The sequence below is a fragment of the Symphalangus syndactylus genome, chromosome 1, assembly GCF_028878055.3.
Source record: "Symphalangus syndactylus isolate Jambi chromosome 1, NHGRI_mSymSyn1-v2.1_pri, whole genome shotgun sequence".
NCBI lineage: Eukaryota > Metazoa > Chordata > Mammalia > Primates > Hylobatidae > Symphalangus > Symphalangus syndactylus.
In genome coordinates, this window is record NC_072423.2 from 100205796 (window position 1) to 100233786 (window position 27991).

General features: G+C 56.7%; 1 protein-coding gene across 2 annotated transcripts in view; it reads left to right on the top strand.

Moving 5' to 3' along the window:
- OSBPL5 (oxysterol binding protein like 5) overlaps nt 1-27991 on the top strand; it is a 78709-nt gene that overhangs the window by 21750 nt on the left and 28968 nt on the right. Inside the window, exons 2-7 of one of the 2 annotated variants that reach the window (XM_055271577.2) lie at nt 14302-14458; nt 16893-16975; nt 20798-20878; nt 21119-21220; nt 22592-22795; nt 23595-23679. In XM_055271577.2, the coding sequence (XP_055127552.1) occupies nt 14323-14458; nt 16893-16975; nt 20798-20878; nt 21119-21220; nt 22592-22795; nt 23595-23679 (691 nt within the window). In that variant the 5' untranslated portion in view covers nt 14302-14322. The remainder of the gene's footprint in view (nt 1-14301; nt 14459-16892; nt 16976-20797; nt 20879-21118; nt 21221-22591; nt 22796-23594; nt 23680-27991) is intronic. The other variant, XM_055271593.2, reaches the window with a different exon arrangement.

The following is a 27991-nucleotide window of genomic DNA, read 5'->3' on the forward strand; positions in this document are numbered from 1 at the left end:
TTTCGCCCACAGTGCAGCCTCCCATGGACCCCTGGAGCCGGTCACTGGTCCATGCACTGGACTGTACCTGCCTCCTCCGCCCCACTGTGCACCTGCCTCCTCCGCCCCGCTCTGCACCTGCCTCCTCCGCCCCGCTCTGCACCTGCCTCCTCCGCCCCGCTCTGCACCTGCCTCCTCCGCTCCGCTCTGCACCTGCCTCCTCCGCCCCGCTCTGCACCTGCCTCCTCCGCCCCGCTCTGCACCTGCCTCCTCCGCCCCGCTCTGCACCTGCCTCCTCCGCCCCGCCCTGCACCTGCCTCCTCTGCCCTGCTCTGCACCTGCCTCCTCTGCCCTGCTCTGCAGGCACCAAGACCGTCCAGACCCAGATGCGGGGTCCCAAGCGTCTCTGCTCACACACCCCCACCCCGCGTGCCGTCCGCCATCCTGGGTGACTGGTTTTGTCTTTTTTCCTCCGGCCTCGCTGTTTCTGTGTGTGCAGGGGATGGGCAGTCACTGCCCTTCCACCCGCAAGGCTGCATGGGGCTCGGGGATCCCTAGGCGAAGGGAGACCTGCTGGTCTTCCAGCCTCCACCCCTGCACACGACTTCCTGCCAGGCCCCGCGTACACGGAGACAGAGGGACAGGTCTCCACCTGAGTGGGTCTATGTGGAGAGGCAGAGACATGAAACCAGCGGTCCTGTTTATAAACACACCACCCAGCTCTCCGCCCGCAAGACGGTGACTCTCAGGCCTGTAGGATGGAGTCATTCATTTCATTTTCCTGTGTCTCAGTTTCCTCATTTGTAAAACGGGAGGGGAGCTAAACATCCGGGTGAAATGTGACCTCCTGGGACAGGGATTGGCGAGTGGGGAGGGATCCTGGGCCCTTGTGGCAGCAGGGCGTGGAGGGGTTGTGGTGGAGAGGCAGGGGCTTCCCAGTTGTACAGACCAGCAGCCCAGAAAGTGTTCTCTTGGACCATCTGGGCATTGCACTCCCCCAGCTGTGGGCAGCCCCATGGACTTTGGGGTGGCACCAAGGCCCGGCACCTCCTGCACCAACCTGCTGTGTGGCCCTGGGCAAGTCAGCTTCTTCTCTTGGCCTCAGAAACCAGCTGTCCGCCAGTCACGATGGCTCACGCCGGTAATCCCAGCACTTTGGGAGGCCGAGGCAGCCAGATCACTTGAGGTCAGGAGTTCAAGACCGGCCTGGCCAACATAGTGAAACCGTGTCTCTACTGAAAAAATACAAAAAAATTTTAGCCGGTCATGGTGGCAGGCGCCTATAGTCCCAGTGGCGTGGGAGGCTGAGGCAGGATAATCGCTTGAACCTGGGAGGTTGCAGTGAGCCAAGATCGTGCCATTGCATTCCAGTCTGGGCAACAGAGTGAGACTCCATCTCAAAAAAAAAAAAAAAAAGAAAGAAAGAAAAAGAAAGACAAGAAATGAAACTGCAACTGTAACATGGAGAGAAAGTGGGAAAATGGCTCATTTGCACTCTTGCGGTCTTTTTTCCTTCCAGGGTGTAGAGTCCTCCCAGTCCCTGCACTGGGTGGGAGGCAGGTGGGGGGTGGGTGTTCCTACTGTCACCCCGTTTAGCATCCTGTGCCCAGGGGAGGACGCACATGCAAGGGTGGCGTAGGCACCTCAGCAAAGCACTGGGATGCATGGGAATCGCCACTTGGCAACGTGTTGAATGAGGCACGAGCTTTCCGTTCATAGAAGAGTTTCCCTTGGAGGTCAGCAAAATCCAGCCCCTCCCTGTCCTCTCTGCGCAACTTGGGCCGTAATGGACCCCATTAATCCCATTTCCTGAACACCTTGGCAAGCTCTCCACCACAGCGGAAGACAGATTGGGGGTCCTTCCGTTTGAGACCCCCCATTTCTTGTGTGAGACAGATTGGGGGCCCTTCTGGAAGCTCTATTCTTAGGGGAACCAAGGAGGCCATGGGGCTGGACCTGCCTGCTGGGGCAGGAGGGGTTTCTAGAGTCCACGTCCTTCCCACTGTGCAGAGTCACAGGGAGGATGCTGGACCCGGGGGTCCATTCCCAGGTGAGCAGGAGGCGCTTGGTCAAGGGACGCTGTGCATTGTCCGGGAGCAATCACGACTCGGTGGCATCTCCCGTGCCCTCCCTGCGTCACACATGATGACGATACTGTCTGCTGGGCAGGGGGAAGCCTGGGTGGCTAACAGCATCAAAGCGCTCGAAACCGCCTGGGATGAGGCTTTATGGTTTGACGTTGTTGTTTGTGTTGTTAGGTGGTTTTTATTCCTGTTTTGTGGGCCTCTCCATACAAGGCATTGGCTGACCCCCACCCAAGTTGGTGCCCCCAGGGTCCTACCTGCCAGGCTTTGTGTCTTCTTCTCTGCACTGTGTGACCCCTGACCCTTGACAGATGGCATCGGGGAAGGAGTGGCTCTGAGGTGGCCACCTGGCCCCGGGGCCCCCTGGGTTGTCACACCCATGGACTGACAGAGCACCAGCTACAGCCCTGCGTGGGCGGGTGGGGGTGGGGTAGACACCTCACCTTGGTACACCCAGGGGCAGCCTCAGCTCCTGGACATGAGGAGCCGCCCCAGGTACCCACATACCCCAAGGAGGTCTAGGATGGGACGTGTGGGCAGCAGGTGATCTTATGACCTCTCTGGTCTTGGAAACAAGGCTCCTACAGCCAGTCCTGGGTAATGTGAGCTGGGGGGCAGAGGGGAGCCGGGACAACGATGCGTGTCCACTGGCAGAGTACCATGTACCTGGGTGGGCAGAGGGCACTGCCTGGGGTCCTGGCTTCCCTCGGTGCCCCTCTCTGCTGGGGGAGGCCCTGCATGCTCACGGAGTGTTGAAAGTGGGCTACCAGGTCAGGGCCTTGTGTTCCCCCTCAGACTGGGACCCCTGAGTGTCCTCACAGGCCTCTCAGGAGGACATGCTGTGCTGGCTTTTCCTGGGCTGCCTTGGCCCTGGGAAGGGTGTCCTGGCTCGGCTGTGAGCCCTACCCTGCCTATCCAGCACCTGAGGGATACAGGGGAGAGCTTGGCTGTGTGTGTCACTCCTGGGTGGCACCACGCTGGCCCTTCGCAGAGAGCATTGCTGTGGGCTGCCCCTTCCAGAGCTGAACTCAGCAGCCTGGCCAGGGAGACTCCACTGCAATTATCCCCTCCCTCCTTCTGAGGACTCAACCTCTGTTAATACAGCCTGAGATGGTGGCTGCAATTTGGGGGACCTTGGCCAGGTTCTCCTCTGCAGAGGGAGCTCCTTGGCAGAGGTGCTGCTTGGCAGACCGCTGCAGACCCCCCTCCCAGGCTGCACAGCTGAGCGGTGGGCCCAGAGCTTGCGATGAATGATCTTGTGAGGCTGGCTCCTCAGAGCACGGGGGGCACCTCTGCAGGCCTGCTGGGAGCTGCAGGGAAGAGCTCCTGTCGGTGTCCTTGGCCAACCACAGGCCAGGCCATGAGCGCCCCACCCCACCACCACCTTCAGCCTCTGCAAGTGAACGCACCCTAGGAGCTTGTGCTCCTTCAGGACGCATGGCTGGGCCTCGGGGACTCCAGCAGGGAAGGCTGGCTGCCTGAAGGAAGAGAGGCCGGGGGGAAGCAGCACTTGGACCCAGGGTCCAGGAGCCCAGAGAGGGGAGCCAAGGGACAGAGAGAGAGGAGGGGAGGCTGGATGTGCCCTCAGGAGGCCTCTGGAAGTGACTCCTCCCCATCGAGCAAGGCAGCAAGGCCTCCCTGGGGCGGGGGCTTGTCCAGAGGCCAGGGGAAGGGCTGCCACCCCCATCCTGCCCCCAAACACCTGCGGGCAGAGCTGGGTGCCTGGGCTGGTGATTAAAGCCACCTGCTCACTCACCGGAGGCCACTCCTCCCTGCCTTTCCCAGAATGGGCTCAACTCCATCACTGAGGTCTGTCTCTACCTCTGCCCTAGCCTGGTGGCTCCTCCTTCCCCATCATCCCGGCAGGTTTCTCGTGGCCCCACAGAATACTGGCAATAGCACAGCCGGAACCTTCAGAGCTGATGCCCCCGGCAGACCCCAGCAGGCTTGGCCATGACCCCAGCCCCTGGGGCCGCCCCTCCTGCACGGCCTCCTGGTCTCCACTCACTCAGCTGGCCGGTGGCCACGTGCTCCTCCAGGGCTGGAAGCTTCCACCTCCCTGGCTCTTAGGCCCGCTGCCTCATGGTCACCCCAGGGTCCCCTGAACAGGAACAGCTGTGGAAGGTCCCCATGGAGGTGGCGTGTGGGTGGGCAGTGGGGGAGACTGAGGCTGGAGGGTTTTGGGGGAGAGTGTGGGCCTGCTCGCACCCCAGGCTCCCCACTCAGTGTCAGCGACGCCCCGTCACCCAGTCCCTGACCTTGGAGCTCAGGTGCCCCTGGAGGGCGGAGAGAGACCTCAGTCTTAGCCCACAGCAGCTGCGTCCTCTTTGTTTTGCTCTGGTCTTCCTGTTGGAGTTTTTGCCCACACGCCTGGCTCCAGGCTGCCCTGGAATTAGGAGGATGAGCAGGCTGGGCCAGATGAGGAGACACAGCCATGTGCTCAGCTTCTCAGCCGCGTGTGCCTAGGTGGCCACAGCCCAGCTGCTTCTCCTTTGGTCCCCCCACCTGGGTAGGCAGCGGCCTGCAGGGCAGTCCACTGGGGGTGGCACACGGAGCCCAGGAGCCTCACCGGGAGGGCCAGGCAAGGGGGCACTGGCACCACCCAGAAGAGGCCCCAGGTGTGCCTGAGGGCATTCAGGACAGAGGCCAGCCCCACAGAACTGCAGGTGAGCGTCTTTTCTGGAATTGGGTGTCCAGGCTCCCTTGGGGGCCCAGGTTCATGTCCTATTTCCAGTGTGAATGCTGAGGCTCAGCGTGGCGCATTTGAGATTGTGTCCACAATCCCAGCAGGCCCCTGCCTCCAGCTGCGCTGCCTCTAAGTGACGGCCCCCAGCCCCTTGCCCCTCCCCGGCTGACCCCTGCTGCCACCTGGCTGCAGCTAGCATCTGAAAATCAGTCTCCTTTCAGTTGGGACAGGTGGGCGGCGTCTAGTTGGGATGTGGTGGGGCCAGGCCTGCCTCAGGGACCACGCCCAGCCCAGCCCCCATGCCAGGGCTTCTTAGGGCTGGTGGAGTGATCGGCTACAGGGGTGTGGGGTCGGGGTACCAAGGCCAGCTGACCCGGTAGCTGCTCTGAGCCTTCACTGGGCCTGGTGTCGATCAGGAGGACAGGTGGACAGGGCCGGGGACGGGCTGGCCTGGCCGGGCCCACAGGCAGAGGACTTGGCTGAGGCAGCCCAGAGAACATGCAGGCATGGTTCGACACTGCGTCCTCAGCGGTGCAGGCCACTTCCTGTGCCCCTCTTGAGGTTCAGCCACTCCACGGCTGCCTCTGAGAGATGTCTCCCCAGAGGGAGGCCTGCCCTCCCCCTCACCTCCACAGCTATCTCCAAAGGGGATTTGGGACTTGAACTGTGCTCCTTTGAGGGGATCCCAGGCGCAGCCTGGACCACAAGACCTTAGATGGGCCGTTTCCCCTCTTGGGGTCCCGGTTTCTGCATCGTGTGTGTGTGTGTGATGGGGGTCTCACTTTGTCACCCAGGCTGAGTGCAGTGGCATGACCATGGCTCATAGCAGCCTCGACCTCCCAGGCTCAAGCAATCCTCCCACCTCAGCCTCCCAAGTAGCTGGGACCACAGGCATGTGCCACTACAACTGGCTAATTGTTTTTATTTTTGTAGAGACAGGGTCTCACTATGTTGCCCATGCTGATCTCGATCTTCTAGGTTCAAGCAATCCACCCGCCTCAGCATCCCAAAGTGTTGGGATTACAGGCTTGAGCCACCACACCTGGCCCACTGCATCTTTAAAATGTGATGATAACCCCTGCTCCCCGCACCTTGCGAGTGTTCTGAGAATCATATCAGATGGGACAGAACGTCCAGGAGGGCCTGGGGGCTTTAAAGTCCATCAGTGCAGCAGGTGTCCTGGGAAAGCCCATGTCCCAAGCCCCCCAGGGCCCAGCTGCCACAGCTGAAGTGCATACCACGGCTCTCTGAAGAGGCTGCTGCTCCTGCAGGAGTGGTCCAGCTGCCCACATTAGCACTAGGCATTCAGTCCACCCAGACACAGCAGCCTGGTCCCTTGTGCTGCTGTCTGCTCTCAGGGAGTGCATCTGTTGCTGTGGTGGTCTCCCTGGGGTGACTCAGGAGGCCTGCGTGGTTTCCTCACAGCAGGATCTTCATGGTCACTTGCATTGGGACCTTAGCAAGTTTCTGAAATGCAAACGTATGGTGTTGACATGATGGCTGCTGTCCTTTAACTGATGGCTGCTGTCCTTCCTTGGGACCCACTGACCTCTCCATCCCATGTGCGAAGAGCCAAGCATGTGGGCTTATGTTCCTTTATCTTTGTGATTTCAGAGCATTTCCCCCCCTGCAGTCTTGAACGAGAATCTATCCGGTTTAGGCAGAAGTATCTATGCCGGATGTTACTGCTGAAGGCTGGCTGCAGAGTTCCTGCTTTTCTGGCCCCTGCCAATTGATGGAGCACCCCAGTGGCCAGAGCCTCCTCTCTGCCCCCATGCAGCTCGGCCCAGCCCTGTCACTCTGGGCTGTGGGTGAGGAAGCCACATAGGCGTGGAGGGGGCTGGGTCTGAGCTCACAGTCACCTCTGCAGGCGCCTTCCCCAGGGCCTCCTGTGGGTCTGGGACATCATCTCCCTGGCTCAGAGCAAGTCCTGATTTACAAACAGGGCCTGAGAGATGAAGGTGGCCAGCTGAGGCCACACAGCCATTGGAGGCAGGGCTGGGCCCTTTTCCCCAGCTCTGTGGTCCCCGGGCCTCTGCAGGAGGACAGAGGAGGAATTGGGCACACAGAGGATGCGTAGTGAGTCCAAGACTCAGTTGGATTCCTTCTCAGAGCTTCAGCCTTTCCCAGAGCGGAGGCAGTGTCTGCCCTTGGCCGAGGTTGAGCTAAATGTGGCCCCAGCTGATGGCTCTGTGCAGCCGGATGAGGCGCCAGTGACCTTTCTTTACAAGAATCCCTTTATCCCAGCCCGAAGGCGAGCGTCTGGGAGGCAGGGGGTGAGGAGCACTTTGGAGGCCGGATAACTGCTGGGAAGGCAGCTGGGGGAGGCAGGGGGGCCATGTGCACTGGCTCTGGGTGGGGCCCCCGAGGGGCCTGGGCCCCATGCTGCCAAACAGCTGGCCTTGGCATGGGGTCAGAGAGCACGGCCCCTCCCCAGGTGTCCAGAGGCAAGCATCCTTGGGGACACAGGGCTGGCTAGGCAGAGGCAGAACCTGACCTGTCCCTCCCCATCTGCTCTGGGCTGGCACCACATGGGACCTCTTGTCCCCCAGTGGTGGAAGCGGTCTTTCATGCCCCACATGAGAAATGGAAGGAAGAGCCTGCTCCAGCCTACACAGTGGGGGCTGGGGAGGGGTGGTCAGCCCAGAGGCAGAGCTCACTCCTTTCCTGTGCCCTTGCCTCTGTCCCCTCGCCTCTGTCCCCTCCGCAACTCCTAGATGGCCCAGGAAACTCAGCAGGGCAGGAGGAAGTGGGAGCCATGAGGAGGGGACCAGGAGGTGCCTGTGATTAACAGGAAGGGGGGTCAAGCAGTGGCTCTAGGTGTGGGTGGGACCCTGCCGCAGGCAGGGCGGCCCCCAGGCACTGCCACCACGGGGCAGTGTCTTAGCTGTGGTCTCAGGAGTGCAGCAGCTGCACGACACCATCACGGCCACCTGCAGTCCCTGAGAGCCCCACATGTCCATCTGGCCTGGGCATTCTGCAGCCTTGGGCACAGGCAGGGGTGGGAGTCTGGGGCCAGCCTGGGGGAGGGTGCTGGGGTCTCAGGAGAGGACGTGGAAGGGGCACTCATCCCTGCCTGCCTGGGCATCCACCTCCTTGCCCAGAGGAGGGCCTCAGGAGTGGCCTCTGCCTGGCTGCCACAATTCTGGCTCTCTGTCCCACTTACTCTCTGGCCCTCCAGAAAGTTCCCTGGCCCTTAGCAGCTCCAGCGTCTCTCAAGCCCCCTTCCAGCCATGAGCGAATTCATGCTAGAGATGCAGAGTTGGCCCCTGTGTGTGCCACGCCCAACTGGGTCCAGAGGTGCTTGAGTAGTCAAGGAAGTCAGCTGGGCCAGTGTCCCCTTAGCGGAAGCACAGCCCCACCCAGCACTGCCCAGCCCAGCACAGCTCAATTCAGGGGAACCCACCCGGGCCAAAGCGAAGCACCGCCAGGGTGCACTTCAGGTCCAAAGAGACAGACAGGGGCAGTCAGCTGCTCCTGAGGACTAACAGCAGGGGAAAGATTCCTGGACAAAGGGGCTGGGTCTCCAAGGAAGAAGGAGGAGCCCCCTGCAGAGGGCCAGGCAGAAGCAAAAGCCCAGCACGGGGGCTGGGGTGCAGAGAAAGGGGGGCCTTCCATGGGCCGAGCTTCTCCCACGTGCTCTCTCCAGCCTAGGGACCACGAGCGGGATTGTCAGCTCTCCCAGGCTGGTGGTTGGCCCTGCCCACGGGCCTGCACCCGGCACCCACACTTGCCCCTTCCCCACCCTCAGCCTTAGCCCCTCTCTGGGTCACAGGATCACCCCCACCCCACGCCCAAGTCCCAGCAGACCTCTGAGGAGACCCACTCACGCAGCTGAAGCCCAGCCCCTGTGGGCTCCCTGGCTTATCCCGCCACATGGCAGAGGAGGCTCCACTCAGAGCCCGTTCTTTTGGTGGACAGCGGGTCTCCACCCCAACTCAAGTCCAAAGTGTTCCCTTTTGGTGCCCCCCTCCCTCCTTTCCAAAAGGCCCAAAGAGGCACAAGGTCATGACTGAGAAGAGCTGGGCAGGGCACCCACCTGGGATGGGCCAGGGACCAGCAGGAGGAGGGGCTGGGGGGCCAGCCCTGCTCACCTTGAGCCTTCACAGGCTGGGGATTGGGCCTGGCTCACTCTGGACTAGGAAGAGTGGCCTCCACCCTGGTCACTAGGTCTGCCCAACAGCTGAACAAAACCTGGCACTCCCCCAGGCAAGGGGCACTTGGAGAATTGGTTCCTGGGGGCACAGGCGACCCCCCACGCTGGAAGTTGTGCCTGCTGGGTGGCCAGCAGACGGCTACAGTGGCAAACACAGGGCCCCTGGAGGAGAGCAGGAGGCCCTTCCTGTCCTGTCTGGTGACAGCAGGAGGCCCACGAGGCGACCCAGCACCTGATGTGACATTGGAACAGGACATTTCCTTAGGCCCCCCCAGGAATGGAAGCTGCAGAAGAGGGTTGTGGCTGATTTGGACTTGGGGTCAGGTGGTGGCTTCCGGGCCCACCTGTCGTCTGCCTGTTTCTGAGCTCCAGGTCTGCACCCTTCCCTCCTCTGAGGCTTGGCCAGAGCTGGGCACTGCGGACCACATACATCTAGTGACCCCCCAAGCCCTGCCTTCTTCCCCAGTCACTCCCTGTTCCCTGGCCTCCAGAGTGAGCCTCCTTAGGGGACCTTCGGGTCTTGGGACTGGGGCCCCACTAGGCAGAAACGTGACCTTTCAGACTGGAATTGCCCACACTTCCTCTTTGGCCCCAGGGACAGTCTCACCGTGGGAGGGGCACTCTGGGGCTCCTTCCTCCCAGGCCCCACAGCGTCCCCTCCTGCACTTGGACTTTAGAACTGTGGGGGCAGGGTGAGACCAAAGCTGGAGGTGGACACAGCACCATGCACAGTGGCAGAAAGGGTTTGGCAACTGCAGGCTGAGGCCCAGCTGTGTACAGATGGGTAGGGAGTCACTGGGGGCTCTGGGGGTGAAGGTGCTGCTGGTGTCAGGGACAGGCCAGCCCCCCAGGGCATGGAGGCCGCTGAGAGCGACCGCCACATCAACCTTGGGTGGCCTCAGGCAGGCAGAATCCTGAGGGCTGGGCCTAGAGGGTCCACCTGGAGTCCTTGGTGGCTGGAGCCTGCCCTGGGGCTTCCCCACAGCAGTGCAGGCCAGTGGCAATTACAGGCCTTTTGCATTTCCCAGCTTGAGTGGGATCCCAGGTCACTGCTGCCTCAGCCAGCGTGTCTGTTTCCTTGTCCACCCATCCTTCTTTCCCTCTCTCCCTCCCCTCATGGGGGGTTCCCATCACGGGCTGTGCTCCCTGGCGCTCCCAGCCTTCAGCTTCCACTGCAGTGGATGAAAGTCCTGCTAGCACCAAGAGGGCCTCATTCCTCAGCAGCTCACACCCTGCAGATGCCAACTCTCCGTTATTTCTTAGGCAACGCCTGGTGTGGCAGATGGCCGGGGGTTGGGAACCTCACTAGGGTTCCAGTGGAAACCAGCCCGAAACTAACCCTGCTCACCTCTCTGAGGACCCTGCCCTGACCTGGAGACCTCAGGAACAGTGGAGAGGCAGGCAGGCACCCCACGCACCTCCACTGGGGAGTACCTGCTGCACAACCACCCAGGGTCTCCACCCCCGAGCCGTGCAACACATGACAGGCAGCCTGTGTGAATCCAAACACATGGGAAGCACCTGCCGCATGTCCCTGCCTTGGCTGCTGGGACAGAGCCACGATCAGACCCCGCCACCCCTCACCTGTGCTGCATCTGGTGGGAGAAGAGAGTGTGCAAAGAACAAAGAAGTGCAACATGGAGCCCTCCAAGGACTCCCAGTGCTACGTGGAGAATCCGAATAGACTCCCAGAGTGGCCAAGCCTCCAGGAAGTCACATTGAAGCTGAGAGTGGAATTTGAGGAGGACTCGGCCATGTGGAGATGGTGGGCGGGTGCATTCAGCAGGAATGGGAACATAAAGGGGCCAGTGTGGCTGGAGCAGAGTGGGCGACAGAGTGGGCTGGGGAATGGGGTGGTGGGGAGGGCTTGGGGAACAGGGATGAGATGAGACTGGCTTTGTTCTAAATGCCATATGGAGCCACTGGGGAGACGTAGCCTTTAAAATGAACAAACACCTCCCCACCAGGTGACCATATGGGGGCACTCTGCAGGCACCTCTCAGCTGGAGGGCATCAGGAAGTCCACGGGATGGGGGGCTCCAGAAGGGCTCCACAGACCAGGATGCCTTGTGATGAGAGCTGCTGCCTACTCTGTCTGAGCAGGTCAGAGGTGGTCTGCAGGGCCCGGGGCACTGGACACTGGTCTGGGGTTGTTGGCACACAGAGTGATAGTCCCTGGTACACACCTGTATTGCATTTGGATTGGTGAGTGTCTGTTCCGTATCAGTGTTTCAGACATTATTTGAATACCACCTCAGATGTGTCTGAGTGTGAGGTGAATGGGAAGGAAGGTGGAATCAGGCTGGTCAGCTGACTGGCTGGAAAGCTTCCTGGAGGGATAGAGGGGTGGCAGGTGGGTGGGTGGGTGGATGGATGGATGGATGGACAGGAGGATGGATGGATGCCTGAAAGGGAGGGAGGGTGGGTGGATGGGTGGATGGGTGGGTGGATGGATGGATGGATGGATGGATGGATGGATGGATGGGAGGATGGATAGATGGTTTGGTGGGTGGATGGATGAATGAATGGGTGAGTGGGTGGATGGATGGATGGATGGATCGATGGATGAATGGATGGATCGATGGGAAGATGGTGGATGGAGGGATGGATGCCTGAGAGGATGGATGGATGGATAGGAGGATGGATGGATGAGTGGGTGGATGGATGGATAGATGAATGGGTGGGTGGGTGGGTGGATGGATGGATGGATGCCTGGGAGGATGGGTGGATGGATAGATGGATGGGAGGGTGGATGGATAGATGGATGGGAGGATGGATGGATGAGTGTGTGGATGGATGGATGGATGGATGGATGGATGGATGGATGGATGGATGGATAGATGGGAGGATGGTAGATGAATGGATGGATGGATGGATGGATGGATGAATGGATAGATGGATGGATAGATGGATTGATGGATAAATGAATGGGTGGGTGGATGGATGGATGAATGGATGGATGGATGGATGGATGGATGGATGGATGGATGAATGAATGGGTGGGTGGATGGATGGATGGATGGATGGATAGATGGGAGGATGGTAGATGGATGGATGGATGAATGAATGGGTGGGTGGATGGATGGATGGATGGATGGATAGATGGGAGGATGGTAGATGGATGGATGGATGAATTGGTGGGTGGGTGGATGGATGGATGGATGGATAGATGGGAGGATGGTAGGTGGATGGATGGATGAATTGGTGGGTGGGTGGATGGATGGATGGATGGATGTCTGGAAGGGATGACGTAAGTATGTATAGATGGAGGGATACAAGGGAGCAGAAGAGTGTGGTGTATAGATGAGTGGATGGTGGCGGTCACAGACTAAAAAGTCCCACTGGCTGTCATTGGTGCTGGGAGAAGGCATGTGGGGTGTCTGAGCAGAAAGGTACCAAGATCCCTATGCCCTCTGCACCTTGGCCCAGGTGGAACTGGAACAAACAGCCAGACAGGGCAGCTGAGGCTAGGTTGTGAGCCCCTCTCCCTGCCCCAGGAGGTTCCGAGTGAGGGAGACCTACCTGGGCATCACTGTCACCACACTTCCCGGGACATCCCAGGGCTCTCTGTGGGTCCTGAGAGCAGGATCGCTGCTCACTTACATTGGCTGCCCGGTGCCCAGCCCAGCCTGGGTGCTTGGAAAATCTCAGCTGGCTGAGTGAGTAAGCCCGGCCTCCGCTCAGCTGCTGGTTCCCAGCCTGAGCTGCACCTGGGCAAGTAGGACTTGTTTGTTGTGATTGACAAGTAGGGCCAGGACCTCCCGCCCACCCGCTTCCCTGCGGCAGGTTGGCTGAGCCGAGCTGAGACACTGAGTGGGCAGACACTCAGCGGCTGGGTTTTAGGATCAGTTCCACCTGGCTCAAAGACGGGCATTGCTGATTGTTAGCTCTGTGACCTGGGCCAAAACGCCAGCCTCTCTGAAGCCAGTTTCCCTGTGTGTAAGATGGCCGAGGTCATGAGCCGAGCCAGGCGCCGGGTGAGGGAGGGGCTGGCCCAGCCTGGGTGCAGCCTTGGAGCCCCTCTGCACTCTGACTTCGGGACCGGGGGCACAGAGGGGGCTCTGGGGTGGTGGACAGAAGCCCCCAAGAGCACAGACACCCTGGGCCACCCAGCCCACTCCTGAAGCCACGGCAGGAAAGGCTCTGTGTGTCCGAGGCCCCCCGCAGCAAAGCCCAGGGCCATGGGAGAAATCGAGGACTTTGTCCCGGGCTTGGCAGGATGCCACTGGCCTGTCCAGAGGCAGCAGGAAGCAGCCCCAGAAAATTGGGAAAGGAGGTAAATTGACCAGTAGTTTTTAAGGAGCTCGCCCTTGGGAAGTGGACACAAGATTAGAAGCTGGAGGGGATGCTCTGCCAACCCCTGTCAGGTCACGATTACAGGGTGAGGCCTTCCATTCCCTGAGCCATGATTTTCTCATCTGTAAAATGGGCTGAGACCCCTGTGGATTTGGCGCCGTCAACTTCAAGTGCCTGCAAAGGCGTGACTGCAATCAGTTATCCTCTGCTTGGCCCAGCACTACTAGGGGTAGGGCTGGTGGGGAGCCAGACAGAGGGGACCGCCTGTTGTCCTCTCTCCTTCCAGGGGAGGAGACAAGGAACCCGCTTCTGAACCCACAGGGGAAAGGCAGGTCTGCCAGTGGGCGGGGCTGGGAGAGCGAGGCAGGTGGGTGTCAGGGCCTGGCTGTGGGGCCTCCCTCTTTTGTGAAGCAGGAAGGAAGCTCCCACTGGGAATGCAACGTCTTGGGCTGGGCGTGGACGCAGGTATGCCTGGCTATGAGCGCCCAGAGCTCCCTCTCTTGCTGGGGTGCATGTGGGTACAACTGAAACCATTGGGGCACCCAAGCTTCAGGTGGGCTTAACCAGAGGTGCTCCTGGGACCCTTAGGTGGATGGCAGGCCAGGCTCCCGGACTGCCCAACACCGTGCCAGCCACTCCCTGGTGCTCAGGGGCCACCTGGCCTCACCCCTGTGTGTCTTCTCCATGGAAGCTCTAGACCCCTCCCCACCACAGAGTGCCGTCACATGGGAGGGAAATGCGGCAGGGAAAATCTGTGTCTCCAAGTGGGTCTGCTTGGCTGCGGCCAGAGTCTCACAGAACCTGGGGCGGGGGTTCTGAGAAGGACGTCTTCCGAGGGTGGTGACGAGCCTTTCTGACCAGGGCTCTGTCCAGCCCTCCTGCCAGGCGTGGAAAGGGCTGGCACCGGCCAAAGCCATTCGCCTGAGCTGGGCTGTCCTGGCCGACCACCCACCACCAGGCTCCCAGGGCCCAGGCCCTCCCCACCCTGCCTCAGAAGTCCCCTGAGAGGGGGATTTCTCAGCCAGGGGCACCCCACCACGTGGCTCTGAAGCCCCTTCCTGGGCGATGACCTCCTGCTGCCCCTCCTTCCTTCCTTCCAGAAGACCCCGAGCGCCCACAGCATGAAGGAGGAGGCCTTCCTTCGGCGCCGCTTCTCCCTGTGTCCGCCTTCCTCCACCCCTCAGAAAGTCGACCCCCGGAAGCTCACCCGGAACCTGCTCCTCGGCGGAGACAATGAGCTCTACCCATTCAGCCCAGGTAAGTGCCAGCCATGGGCAGGGCAACCTGGCCCTCAGCTTGGGCCCGGTGGGGTGACCCCAGGCAGCCCTACCCCTCCGTGCCCCTTGAGGTCCACAGCTTCCATGCTGGGGGCTGTGCGGGTTTCATGATCAAACGGTTTGTAGCTTGGTAGAGCACCAGGTAATACAGCTTCTTGGCTTGACCTGCGGGGCCAGGTGAAGTCCATCTGGTTGAGGAGGGGGCTCCCACAGCCCAGGCTATGGGAGTTATGTAGTGCAGTCATCCCAAAACAGGCTCCAGGGACAGGTGGCCTGAGCCCCAGTCCTGGCAGGATAACCCCAGGCCAGCTACTTGACCTTTCTAGGCCTCAGTGGACTGATCTGTAAAATGGGACAATATTGGTACCTATTCCCAGCTACACATGAGTCCTGGGCTCTGGGAGGGAACAGTTGGGACTAGGCCTGCCTTCATGCAATTGTGGATAAAGCACCCAGCACACAGACTCAGAACCTCTGCCCGCCAATGCTGCCACGCTCCAGGATCCTCCCTGGCACCTAACTCTTCACAACCCCTGCCTCAGCCAAAGCTGAGCTGTGACTGCTGTCCCCCAGAAAACCCAGCCCTTCCTCCCCTGTTCCCCTGAGAGTAGGAGGTAGGGGCGGGCACCTGCCTGGGAGGCCTTTCCCCAGCTCTGCACCCCGTCCTCCCACTGCCTGCTTTGGGGCTGAGGAAGTGGGAGCCCCAGCCCTGCCTGGCCATGATCATCTGTCCTGCACTGGGGGAAATGGGAGAGCATTGGGCGAACCCACCACCTAGGCTCGAGGGGCCTGTGGATGGTCACAGCCAAAGTCCCATCCAATAGATGGAAAAACAGAGTCCCAGTGTAGAGGTGGCCTTGCTGAAGGTCCTATGGCAGGCAGGGGCACTTGACACCCGGCAAGGTAAATCCCACACCTTTTATTATCTGCTGTCACGTTCACCCTGGCCGGAGCCTTAGAAGCACTTGCAGAGTCAGGGGTGGGGAGGGGAAGGGCCAGGTCTCAGCTTCAGAGGGAGTTTCAGAGGGACTCGGACCGCCGAGCAACTGGCCCAGGCGGTGCAGAACACAGGCTGGGAAGGGCCTCTTCTGAGGAACAGAGGCGGCAGGTCCCAGGCAGGGGAGTGGGGTGGGTGTGGACAGGCTGCGAGGAGAAGGACCAGTGCTGACCTCCCCCTGCCCAGGGCACCTGCTCCCTATCCCTTTGAGTGGTCCGAGGGCCCCAGCCTTTGAGTCCTCCCGGCCAGGAGGCAGCATCCACATGGGAAGTAGTTTGCTGGCGGCCACAGGCCAAGCCCCTAGAACCACATGAGAAAGCGCCAGAGGAAAGAGCGCTCGTGCTGGCCTCCCATCAGCACTCCGGATCAGGGGCGCAGCACTCTGCAGATGGGGAAATAGAGGCTCACGGGTGGGGGAGCAGCCACCGCCAGCCAGGGGCAGCGATGTTCTGTGACTGTGAGTGGCCACGGCCCAGGACCTTTGGACAGAACCATTTCCACAGGTCACTGTCCTGGCTTTTCCGTTCTTCATCCCCATCCAGTCCCTGCCCAGGGCTGTCAAGGAAGGACGGCTGTAGACCCCAGGCCTTACAGCTGGTCTGTGGCGTCTGTCCACTCACCCAGCCTGCTGCTGGCGTGTTGCCTGTGGCCTTGGCAGGATGGTGCTCACTCCAGCCCCCAGCCCCTCCGAGTCTCAGTGCCAGGGACCGAGGCATTCAACCCTCGCCCACCAGCCACAGGAAGCAGCGGGACTGGCCCTGCTGGGCAGGCCTCAGGCCTCCCCTGCAGCCATCCCCTCCTTCCTCCTGTCCAGAAATCGTACCTTGGGAAACTGGCACCAAAGCAAACAGAGCCGGGGAAGGAGAGGTCATTTCCCCCAGGAGCAAACGCAGACACCTCAGGTCTCCCTCCCTCGCCTCTCCCTCCTTACCCAGCCTGCCAGGGTGGGATGGCGGACAGGACTGACCACCTCCCGGCACGAGCCCAGCACGCAGGGACCGGCAGCATCCAGCCAGAGGGATGCACAGTCCAGGGGCCCCAAACCTGCTGTGTGTCTTTGAGACTGGATGTCACATTCTTTGTCTGAAAACTGGGGACTCTGGCTTTAACAGACCCCAAATTGCACACCACAGCAGGCCCAGGATGCCGGTTCCTACCAGCTCCTGTCCCAGCTTCCTCCCTGTGGGTCCTGGAGGCCCTGCCAGATCTCCAGGCACACTCCTCCCACAGTGACGCTTGCTGGCATTTATTACACCCCTCAGGCAGTGTCCTGTTCCTGCCACCACCTCCGGCTGACTTCCTGCCCCTCCCAGGCCACCCGCACCCACCCCTCGCCTGCCTCACACCAGGCAGCCGGCCTGAGAAGCCCGGCCCCGCCCACCATGCCTGGGTCTTCACTCCCACTGCTCTCTTGCAGGGAAGGACATGGAGCCCAACGGCCCATCGCTGCCCAGGGATGAAGGGCCCCCGACCCCCAGCTCTGCCACGAAGGTGCCACCGGTAAGAGCCTGGGTATAGGAGTATCCATGAGCCAGAGCCTGGCTCTGGGGACAGCAGGAAATGGCTGGGGGAAAGGACAGCAGGGTGTCCAGCTGAGCCTGCCGTTCCAGCCTGTTCTGGGGAAACAGCTCCCAATCCTAGACTGTGCTGCTCCGGGAGGGCTGCTGGTGGATATTTGGGCTGTTTTCACCATATAGCTGTCATGAAAAATGCTTCTGTGAACATGTGTGCACGTGTATTTGAGTATCAGTTTTCAGTTCTCTCGGGTATAAACCTAGAGTAATTGGAATTGCTAGGTCACATGGTAATTCCAGGATAACACAGAACTCTCAAAATTCTCTGTTTAACTTTTGGAGGAACTGCCAAACTCCTTTCCCAGCAGCTGCACCATCTTACATGGCCACCCACAGTGCACAAGGGCTCCAGTTCCTCACATCCTCACCAACGCTTGCTATTTTCTGATTTGTTGTTTTCTTTTTTCTTTTTTTTTTTTGAAACGGAGTCTCCCTCTGTCACCCAGGCTGGAGTGTGGTGGCACGATCTCGGCTCACTGCCAGCTCTGCCTCCTGAGTTCATGCCATTCTCCTGTCTCAGCCTCCCGAGTAGCTGGGACTACAGGTGCCCACCACCACACCCGGCTAATTTTCTGTATTTTTTAGTAGAAACGGGATTTCACCGTGTTAGCCAGGATGGTCTCGATCTCCTGACCTCATGATCCACCCGCCTCGGCCTCCCAAAGTGCTGGGATTGCAGGCGTGATTTGTTCTTTTTTGCATTATTTTTATAGCTATCCTTGTGGGTATGAAGTAGCATCTCACTGCGGCTTCGGTTTGCATCTCTAATGACTGATAACACTGAACATCTTCATGTACCTGTTGGCCATTTGTATGTCCTGTTCGGAGAAATGTCTATTCCAGTTATTTGTCCATTTTTGGAATGGGTTGTTTGCCTTTTTGTTGCTGAGCTGCAAGAGTTCTTTATGCATTTTGGATACTAGGTCCTTATCCGATACATGATTTGCGACTACTTCCTCCCATTCCGTAGGTTGTTCTAAATTATATTTTTAAGGAATTTTCATAGGTTGCAAAGTTCTGGTCAGCCTGAAGTTCACAGTTCTGAGCAGCACTTCTCATCTCTCAGGTGCCTCCTTGTGGCACTGTGCGCTGATGCACAGTAGCACTGAGGAGTGAGCAGAGGACCTGGCGTGCCTGGACGGGGTACCCACCTGGCCTGCAGGAGGGAGGAGTGGGCAGGCACTCTCTGCAGTGCTGGGGCTGCAGGGGCTGCAGTGACCAGACCCAAGGGTCCTGCCCAGTTGGAGAGCAGGGGTTGCAAGTGCTCCATCCCATGCTCCCCAGTCTTGCCTCTCTCTTCCCCTGTTGCCTCAAATACGCACAGCTCCATTCAGCTGCATCTAGTGGGAAGCTGGGCAGAGGGTTCATGCGTCCATCCATCCATCCATCCGAGATGCTTGCTAAGCCCCCAGCTGCCGGTGTGAATGGGCAGTAGGATAGAACCCTCCCCTGGTGGGAGCCATAGACAATCATCAGTTCACCACAGAAACGGCTCTGTGGCTGTATTGCAAAAGTCCTGGGTGGGCCAAGGGTGGTGTGTGTCACTAGGACCTGTGCCAGCAGGGACATGAGCTGTCCTGCTTCTGGGGAAGCAGCTCAGGGAGCCTGAGAAAGAAAGGAGCAGGGGCTACCCAGCCACAGGGAAAAGCATTCCAGGCTGGGAACAGCATGTGCCAAGATAACTAAGGGTATTGTGAACAAGACCCTGGCTCAGGGGACTCCCAAGAGGGCAACTTAGGACACCTCTGCCAGCCTGGGTCCCTGGAGGCCTGTCAACTGGCCAGGGTCCGGCACATGCCTCGCCACTCAGATCTGCCTCCTCTTTATCACTTATCATCAGCCCAAAGACTGCTTCCAAGTCAGAGCCCCCCAGGCACCCCGTCTTGTGCCCTTTTCTCCTTGTGATCCTAAATGCTCTTACTTGGCTAAGAAAGTACCACACTGGAGCGACACTGCCTGGGTTCAGTCCCAGCTCGGCTCCTTATTAGCTGTGTGACCTTGGGCAGGTTTCTGAACCTCTCTGTGCATAGGCTCTTCCTCTGCACAATGCTGATAATAACAACGATAATCTGAGCTGTGGGATCTAATGTGCTTACATCCATGCACAGAACTGCAGAACCGCAGCACTCACCTGACCCCTGGCTCCTCCTGCCTCTGCGTGCTGGTGGCTGGTCTGTCTCTCCCTGAAAGAGCAGGACACTGGCATCTTTACTTTCTAACCTCAGTGCCTAAGGCCACGCCTGGTGCCCAGTGCTGTCAGGACCTCCAGTCGGTGGAACGGTTCCATGCCCTGCCCCTTACTAGCTCTTCACCTCTCTGTGCCTTGATTTCCCAGGCACAGAAATAAAATAGGGACAATAACCGGCCCCACCTCATGCATGGCTGGAGAATGATGGGGATGAATACAGGCAGCACCCGAACAGGACCTGGTGCCCCAGCAGACAAAGCTTTAGCTCTGTACTTAGCACCATCATGATTGGGGTGGGGGCAGTCCCCAGCGCCCAGGGCTTCTAGCCAGGAGGAGACCTGAGGGAGGATTTCCTCGCCCTGGAGGCTCCGCTAGAAAGCACCCACACACGCCCAGCCAGAGCAGGGCAGGGCGGGCACGCTTTCTCTGGAAAAGGCCAGACGGCATTTAGGCCCCGCCGTGGCGCAGGCTCCGTTCCAGGTACTCAGCGCAGCTATCCAAGCGCGAGAACAGCTACAGACAACGCCTGCCGGATCGCCTGGCCGTGTGCCAAGAAAACCTTATTTATGGACTCCTCATTTGAATTTCATATAATTTTCACATCTCACAAATTATTCTTGTGATTTTTTTTCAACTGATTAAAACTGTGGAAGCTGTTCTTAGCTTGCAGACCACGCGGAAGGAGGCAGCAGGCAGGATTCGGGTCATAGCTTGCTGTCCCCAGCCTGCAGGCTTTAGACCTGGTTCTGTGTCCCAACTCGCCCCCTACCCTGCCTCAGGTTCCCCATCTGTAGAAAAACCGTGGCCCCCTTCTGCCTCCAAGATACTGGGACTGCCGCCCTGGGCCCGTGCAGTCAGCCACGTGCTGGGCTCAGGTTCAGGCCTGGACAGTGACCTCTGCCCACGGCTCCCAGGGGATGGGGTGGGTACCCCCACTGCACACCCCCCACCAGTACATTGGCCCTGCCCAGAGCTGGGCACATGCAATGGCCAAGGAGCAGCCATGCTGGGTACCATGTGGGGAAGACAAGGCAGGGAAGCTGTTCTTTTGGGTGGATGCAGGGCTGGTCCCCAGAGACCCAGGCTGAGTGCTTGTTGCCACCATCTTGTGGCCGCCATCGAGCTCCTTTTCTGCGAACTCCACCCTCTGGCACCCTGACTGCCTTCCTCAGCGGCCTCCCAGTGTCCCCTCAAAGAGGGCTGTCCCTCAGGGCTCAGTCAGACCCGTGAGAAGTCAGCCCTGAACCCTGATGTCCTCACATTTCCCTCCTTCCCGACCGCCCTGCCCCATCCCAGCATATGCCCGGGGGGAGGATGGGTCCCCTCCTGTCACTGGCGTGTGCCCAGTGGAGGGGCTCTCGTCAGCCATCCTTTTTCTTCCATCTCCCCATGGCAGCCCTGGAAGTGCTGGTGGGGGGGATGGAGGGTGCCAGGTGGGAAACGAGTGGAGCGCCCTTCTCTGACCTCTGCCCCTCATATCCTTGGCATCAGGCCAACCTGGGCTCCTAGCCCTGGGCCGGCCCCTGTGCCCTGTCCCCCATACCCACCTCTCTCTTGTAGGCAGAGTACAGGCTGTGCAACGGGTCAGACAAGGAATGTGTGTCCCCCACCGCCAGGGTGACCAAGAAGGAGACTCTCAAGGTGAGCCCGGGCTTGGGGAGGGTGCAGCCGTGTCATTGTCAGACCAACGACCACCTGAGCCAGGGAGGTCACCCTCCCCGCCTGTCAAAAGGAGGGGGACAAACCGCACCTGGTCGCTTCCATGCCCCCTACTTCCTCTCCTGCCCCTGCCCCTGGACCCACCCCTGGGCTGGACGATGGGAGGAGCTGGGGCAGCTCAGCACCTTCTGCCATGACCCACCGCGGGTGCCCCGGGCCCAGGCGCAGAAGGAGAACTACCGGCAGGAGAAGAAGCGCGCCACACGGCAGCTGCTCAGCGCTCTGACAGACCCCAGCGTGGTCATCATGGCCGACAGCCTGAAGGTAGGTGATGCCCGGCCTCTGGCCACCCAGGACACGGGTCAGCGTGCTGCTGCCATAACAAAGGGCCACAAACCAGGTGGCCTGAAACGACGGAAATTCACTTCCCTGCATCCAGCCGTATCACTGCAGCCTCTGCTGTGTCCTCATGAGGTCTTTCCTTATCCACCTGTCTCTCCCCCTTTTTATAAGGACACTGGTGGAAGGAATTAGGGCCACCTTACTCCAGTGTAGCCCCATCTTCACCTGATTATGTCTGCAGAGACCTCATTTCCAAATAAGGTGGGGCCTGGTCAGTGGGCGGAGGGCGCTGGGGAGGGAGGCATCGCTGCGGCTTCCGGGAGAGGACCCCACATCAGGGCCAGGTGTCCTGTGTTCAGGCCTCATGGAGACCGTGGCCATTCACTCGCCTCTGAGCCTCCGTTTCCCCTTGTGCACAGTGGAGGTAAAACTGCCCAACTCCAAGGCTGCTGGGCAACTCATACCAGATAAGTGTGCCCAGCCCTGGTGTCTGCAGAGCCCTGGCCCGTGTGGGCTCCTTCTACCCACATACCAAAATTATGAATCAAAAGTTAGGTGCAAAAGTGAGTATTTAGGATGAGAAAAGAAGTGACAACTACTTTCAGAATTTACAGAGCTGCTGGACTGGGCGCAGTGGCTCATGCCTGTAATCCCAACACTTTGGGAGGCCTAGGTGGGTGGATCACCTGAGGTCAGGAGTTTGAGACCAGCCTGTCCAAAATGGCCAAACTCTGTCTCTACTAAAAATACAAAAATTAGCTGGGCATGGTGGCGGGCGCCTGTAATTCCAGCTACTCAGGCGGCTGAGGCATGAGAATCGCTTGAACCTGGGAGGCGGAGGTTGCAGTGAGCCAAGATCGAGCCACTGCACCTCCAGCCTGGGCAACAGAGACTCTGTCTCAAAAAAAAAAAAAAGAATTTACAAAGCTGCCAGTTACAATAGTCACACCACTCATTGCTGGTTCCTCTCTGAGGCCCTTGACCTTGAACTTGACCCATGTGACCCTCACAAGTAAATCTGTCCCTGCTGCCATGTATTTCTTTGCATCCACCATAACACATGGGCTCCTTTTAAAAACTGAACAAGGACGCTGCCCTGAGTTCCACTCTGAGTCCTGGGGCACCGCTTGCTGCGGCTTGGCCCCTGCTCAGGCACACGACGGACACAGGACACCACCCCAGGGAGTGGGGGCGAGGAAGGGGTGAGTTCCGAACTGTTGTGGGGGAGTGAGGGAAGAGAAGGCCCCTCGGCAGCCCACCCTGGTCTGTGCCTGGCTCCCTGCCAAGCCATCAAGATGCCCCAGGGGTGGTGGCCCCGGAGGGCGGGCATTGACGCCAGCACCCTCCCTGCAGATCCGCGGCACCCTGAAGAGCTGGACCAAGCTGTGGTGCGTGCTGAAGCCAGGGGTGCTGCTCATCTACAAGACGCCCAAGGTGGGCCAGTGGGTGGGCACGGTGCTGCTACACTGCTGCGAGCTCATCGAGCGGCCCTCCAAGAAGGACGGCTTCTGCTTCAAGCTCTTCCACCCACTGGATCAGTCCGTCTGGGCCGTGAAGGTGCTGCAGAGGGGCAAGGTTGAAGACAGAGGCCCCATAGGGCCAAGGGGCTCATTCCTGGGGCCCTGGTGGAGGGTGGAGCCAGCCAGCTGAATGGGGTCTTGGGCAGGTCTCTCACCTTCTCTGAGCCCCACATGCGGCCAGGGGATCAGATATGGTCACTAGTCCTCCACATGAAGCACACAGCAGGCTGCAAGGAGGTGGCAGGGTGGCACCAAGGTCACCCCAGCCCCTCACCCAGCTGCTGTCCAGGAGGGACAACAGTGGCTGCTCCCCAGGGGTGGCTGAGGAACAGCGCCCAGCCCTCACCCCTCCTAACCCAGGGCTGCCATATCAGGTCTAACAGGTGGGAAACCAGATAAACCCTGAACACCTGGTTACATTTGGATTTCAGAGAAACATCAGGGTTCTTTCAGGTTTCTTTCATACAAGTATGACCCCAGTCGTGCATGGGAAATATTTACACCAAAAAGCTACTCATGGTTTCTCTGGGATTCGAACATCACTGGGCATCCTGGATGTGGTTTTGCTGATTCTGGACACCCCAAGTCGGGAGGCTCAGAGCTGGAAAGCTGAGGGCAGAGCTGCTGGCTAAGAAAGGGGACAGAGCTCCCCCACCTACCCGCCTCTCCGCAGCCAAGTGTCTACCTGGCCAGGTGTCTGGCCCCACCTGGTGGCCCTGTGGCCCTGGGGGTGTCCAGGTGGTCCTGGGTGTGGGTCCGCATGGTTCTGCCTGACGTGTCTGTGCAGTTGGCCCTGGGTGTTGCCTTGGGTGACACCCAGATCTCTCTCTCTCCAGGGCCCCAAAGGTGAGAGCGTGGGCTCCATCACACAGCCCCTGCCCAGCAGCTACCTGATCTTCAGGGCCGCCTCCGAGTCAGATGGTGAGTCCCTGCCAGCTTGCACATCTCCCCAGTGCCCCCACCTGAAGTGGGCCCCCTTTTGAGGTTGTAGCCCAGGTACAGGTGGCCCCAGTTCAGTCCCTTCTACTGCCTGGGGACAGCCTGAAGTCTGGCCAGGATGAGCCCGGCTTGGAGTCAGGCCTGCACTCACTAGCCATGCCTAGCCTCAGTTTCCCCATGAGTAAAATGTGACATTAAAATACCACCTGTCAAAGGCCAGGCGTGGTGGCTCACACCTGTAATCCCAGCACTTTGGGAAGCCAAGGCGGAGAGATTACTTGAGGTCAGGAGTTCAGGACCAGCCTGGCCAACATGGTGAAACCCCGACTCTGCTAAAAAATACAAAAATTAGCCAGGCGTGGTGGCAGGTGCCTGTAATCCCAGCTACTCGGGAGACTGAGATGGGAGGATTGCTTGAACCCGGGAGGCAGAAGTTGCAGCGATCCAAGATCATGCCATTGCACTCCAGCCTGGGTGACAGGAGCAAAAGTCCATCTTAAAAAAAAAAAAACCACCGTCACCCTAAGGTTATGAGAACCCAGTGACCTTATAAAAGCACCCATATAACAATTACTGAGCTCCAACCACATGCCAGTGTGAACCACAAACATCTGAGGCAGGTCTCAGTTAATTTAGAAAGTTTATTTTGCCAGGCTGGGTGCAGTGGCTCATACCTGTAATCCCAGCACTTTGGGAGGCTGAGGCAGGTGGATCACCTGAGGTCAGTAGTCTGACCAGCCTGATCAACATGGTGAAACCCTGTCTCTACTAAAAATACAAAATTAGCTGGGCATGGTAGTAGGTGCCCGTGATCCCAACTATTCGGGAGGCTGAGGCAGGAGACTCGCTTGAACCCAGGAGGCAGAGGTTGCAGTGAGCCAAGATCACACCACTGCACTCCAGCCTGGGCGACAGAGGGAGACTCCATCTCAAAAAAAAAAAAAGAAAATAGTTTATTTTGCCAAGGTTGAGGCTGCGTCTGTGTCACAGCCTCAGGAGGTTCTGATGACATGTGCCCAAGGTGGTCAGAGCACAGTTTGGTTTTATACATTTTAGGGAGACACGAGACATCAATCAACACATGCAAGATGAACATTGGTTCGGTCTGGAAAGGCGAGACAATTGAAGAGCTGGGAGGGGGCTTCCAGGCCATAGGTAGATCAGAGACAAATGGTTGCATTCCTTTGAGTTTCTGCTGAGCCTCTCCAAAGGAGGCAATCAGATATGCATTTATCTGAGTGAGCAGAGGGTGACTTTGAATAGAATGGGGGGGCAGGTTGGCCCTTAGCAGTGCCCAGCTTGACTTTTCTGTTTAGCTTCGTGATTTTGGGAGCCCAAGATATTTTCCTTTCACATTTCTCCCCTTTTTAAAAATCTTTTGGAGAAAGCATTTTAGAAGAAAATGAGTCTCTGGTCTCAGGTTCCACCTGATCTCTCATGGCTAGGATGGTTTATTCCTACACAGGTAGGTCCCAAGCTATTAGGAAAGCTCATTTTTAGAAGGTTGTGAAGTCTCATGTCCTATGAAGAGAAAATAGTGGGAGGAAGGGAGAAAAACAACAACAAACAAAAGAACAAGCCTGGGAAATTGGTATAGGCCACATTACTCTGAAGTCCATACATCAGTAGGCAGGTATGAAAGTGGCTTATGTATGTAAGTAGGTTGCTGTTATTTTCTTCTGAAGTTTAAGTTGTCGAGCTTCAGTTTGCAGGGCTTTAAGAAAGCACAGCTTAGTCTTCAGTGACTCCAAATTAGGAAAAATGGGAAAAAATGAAGGAAAAAAATTGAAAACATCATTTTGAAGACTTGTAGCCAACAAAAATTAGAATTTCATCCAAAGTGTAGAAAATAACAAAAATTGAAAAACATTAGGGAAGACTAGAATCTAACAACAGCTGTACTATAGTTTTTGAAACATAATTTTTTCCCTCCAGTTTCCCATTTTAACTAAGGATGAATCATGGTAGGACTGGTTTGCTTTATTATACTTGGACTAATTATTTGTATACAGTGCAGCAAGAGTAATTATTTTTTACATAGGCTTTTAAATTGTCTTTGATGGAACTTTGTTCCATAGAAGGAATCTCAGATAAGACTTTTTCAAAGCTGAGCCCAGTCATGGATTTGTACCATTAAATGCCTATAAGTTGGGTGAATTATTATGTTCTTGAGGTTCCAAGATAAATTTGGAGCTCCTGGAACTGTCAGAAAGTGACATTCTTTACTTACCACAGGTCAGGAACCCTGTACAGGGACTGTGTAGATGAGGTATGAGGCCAGTTTTTCCAAGGGGCTTTCATTGGCTCCATAAGTCAAGCTTGAGTCCTTAAAGGAAAGCACATCATTCCAGGCAAAGCCTTGGTAAAATAACCAATTTCTCCAATTGTGTCCTGTTACAAATGAAAACAGATTCTTACTGCACTTATGCAAATAACTGTATTGTCATAAGTTATGAATACTCACAGATAGTTTTCAACTTCTGTGAAAATTAGGTAGAGAGAAACAAATATGCTCCAAATTTTGTTCATAGGAGTATACTTTACTCAATTGTTAAAAGCTGTAAATAGCTTAAAGTTTTCTTGACTCTGAAAAACACAAAGGATCCGCCATGTTTTAAGCAAAAAGTCAAAAAGATTACTTCACACTTCTTTTTTTTTTTTTTTTTTTTTTTTTTTTGTGATGGAGTCTCACTCTGTTGCCGAGGCTGGAGTGCAGTGGTGCCATCTTGGCTCACTGCAACCTCCACCTCCCAGGTTCAAGCAATTCTCCTGCCTCAGCCTCCCGAGTAGCTGGGATTACAGGCATCCGCCACCATGCCCAACTAATTTTTGTACTTTTAGTAGAGATGGGGTTTCACCATGTTGGCCAGGCTGGTCTTGAACTACTGACCTCAAGTGATCCGCCCACCTCAGCCTCCCAAAGTGCTGGGATTACAGGCATGAGCCACCACACCTGGTGATTACTTCACACTTCTATTAGTTTAGTCCATGCAGTTAATTCCTGTTCTGCTTGATATTTATCAAACATTTCAGCTCTCCATGAGCCCTGAAAGTTTTTCCTCTATTCTGATGTCACAGTCTCTAAAGTTATCAGAAACCAGCATTCAAGACCACTTGTTAGAGTTTCATAGCTGATTATAAAACAACCTTCTAAAGAGGACCAAAACAAGACAACAATTGTCTGTGGATGACAAAAAGTTTTAGGGCAGCCATAGTCAAAGACACAATTGGCAAGGAAATTTGTTACCTCTGCGGCACAAAATAATTTAACAACAATTATAATTATTACTGATAATGTACATTAGGTCATATCAGAATTACAGGAGTTTCCCATAATTTTGCAACACATACCAATAACATATTTATACAAATACAGCCCAAAGAAAACCAAACACCATTTTATATTTGACACTGCTTCCTGTATAATTTTTATACCAAATAAGCCAAATATGTCATTTTTGGACTTTAGGGAACCTATTAATAATATCTTAAAGGATTAGGTTAGAAAAAGACATAATTTATGATTTGATTTTGGAAAGTTTGTCAAATAATAAAGGTTTAAAACACTTGATATTACAAGTCATTGTAAAATAACTCATTCATTTGAACAAAGTGAAACTCAAGGATTAAAAAAAAGGCAAAAACCTTCATTCTTTGAGACAGGAGACTTAGTTTTCCAAACAATAAGCCCTAATAACATCATGAAGCCAATTAAATTGTTTCCAAAATTACAATCTAAAAAATTTTCATCTTGATCATAAGATATAACTTCCATAAGCCTTTATAACCTTTATTAAGGAGTCAGTTACTGTTTCAAGAAAACCTTGTTAATCTGACACAGGAGCCCATATGCTAGTCTTGCATCAGTGTGCCTTTGACATTAATGATTAATTTATAGAGAAACTGAACTTACTTTCTCTCTCAAAGTCAGCCCTTACAATCTCACATGTCTGTCTCTTCTGGGATAGTCTCTGGGCCTTGAGGAGTTGAACAGATTTAATTTCTGTGTCTCAGGAATGTGGTTTATTTTGATTGCCATCTTCTACTGGGTCTGAAGATGAAGCTTTAATTGCTGTCAAAGTTTAAAATTTAGCAGCACTTGGTGTTCTTTTTAGACCCATGAGTCAAATCCCTGTAACTCAATGTCGCAAGGACTTTAAAAGCACATACAAGAAGATATAAGGATGTAATAACCTTGATTAAAAAAAATTTTAATATCAGTTTTTGCTAAGCAAATCAAACTTCATAATAATGGCATAGGAATTATTTCGATAAAACATAAAATCTGTTAGAC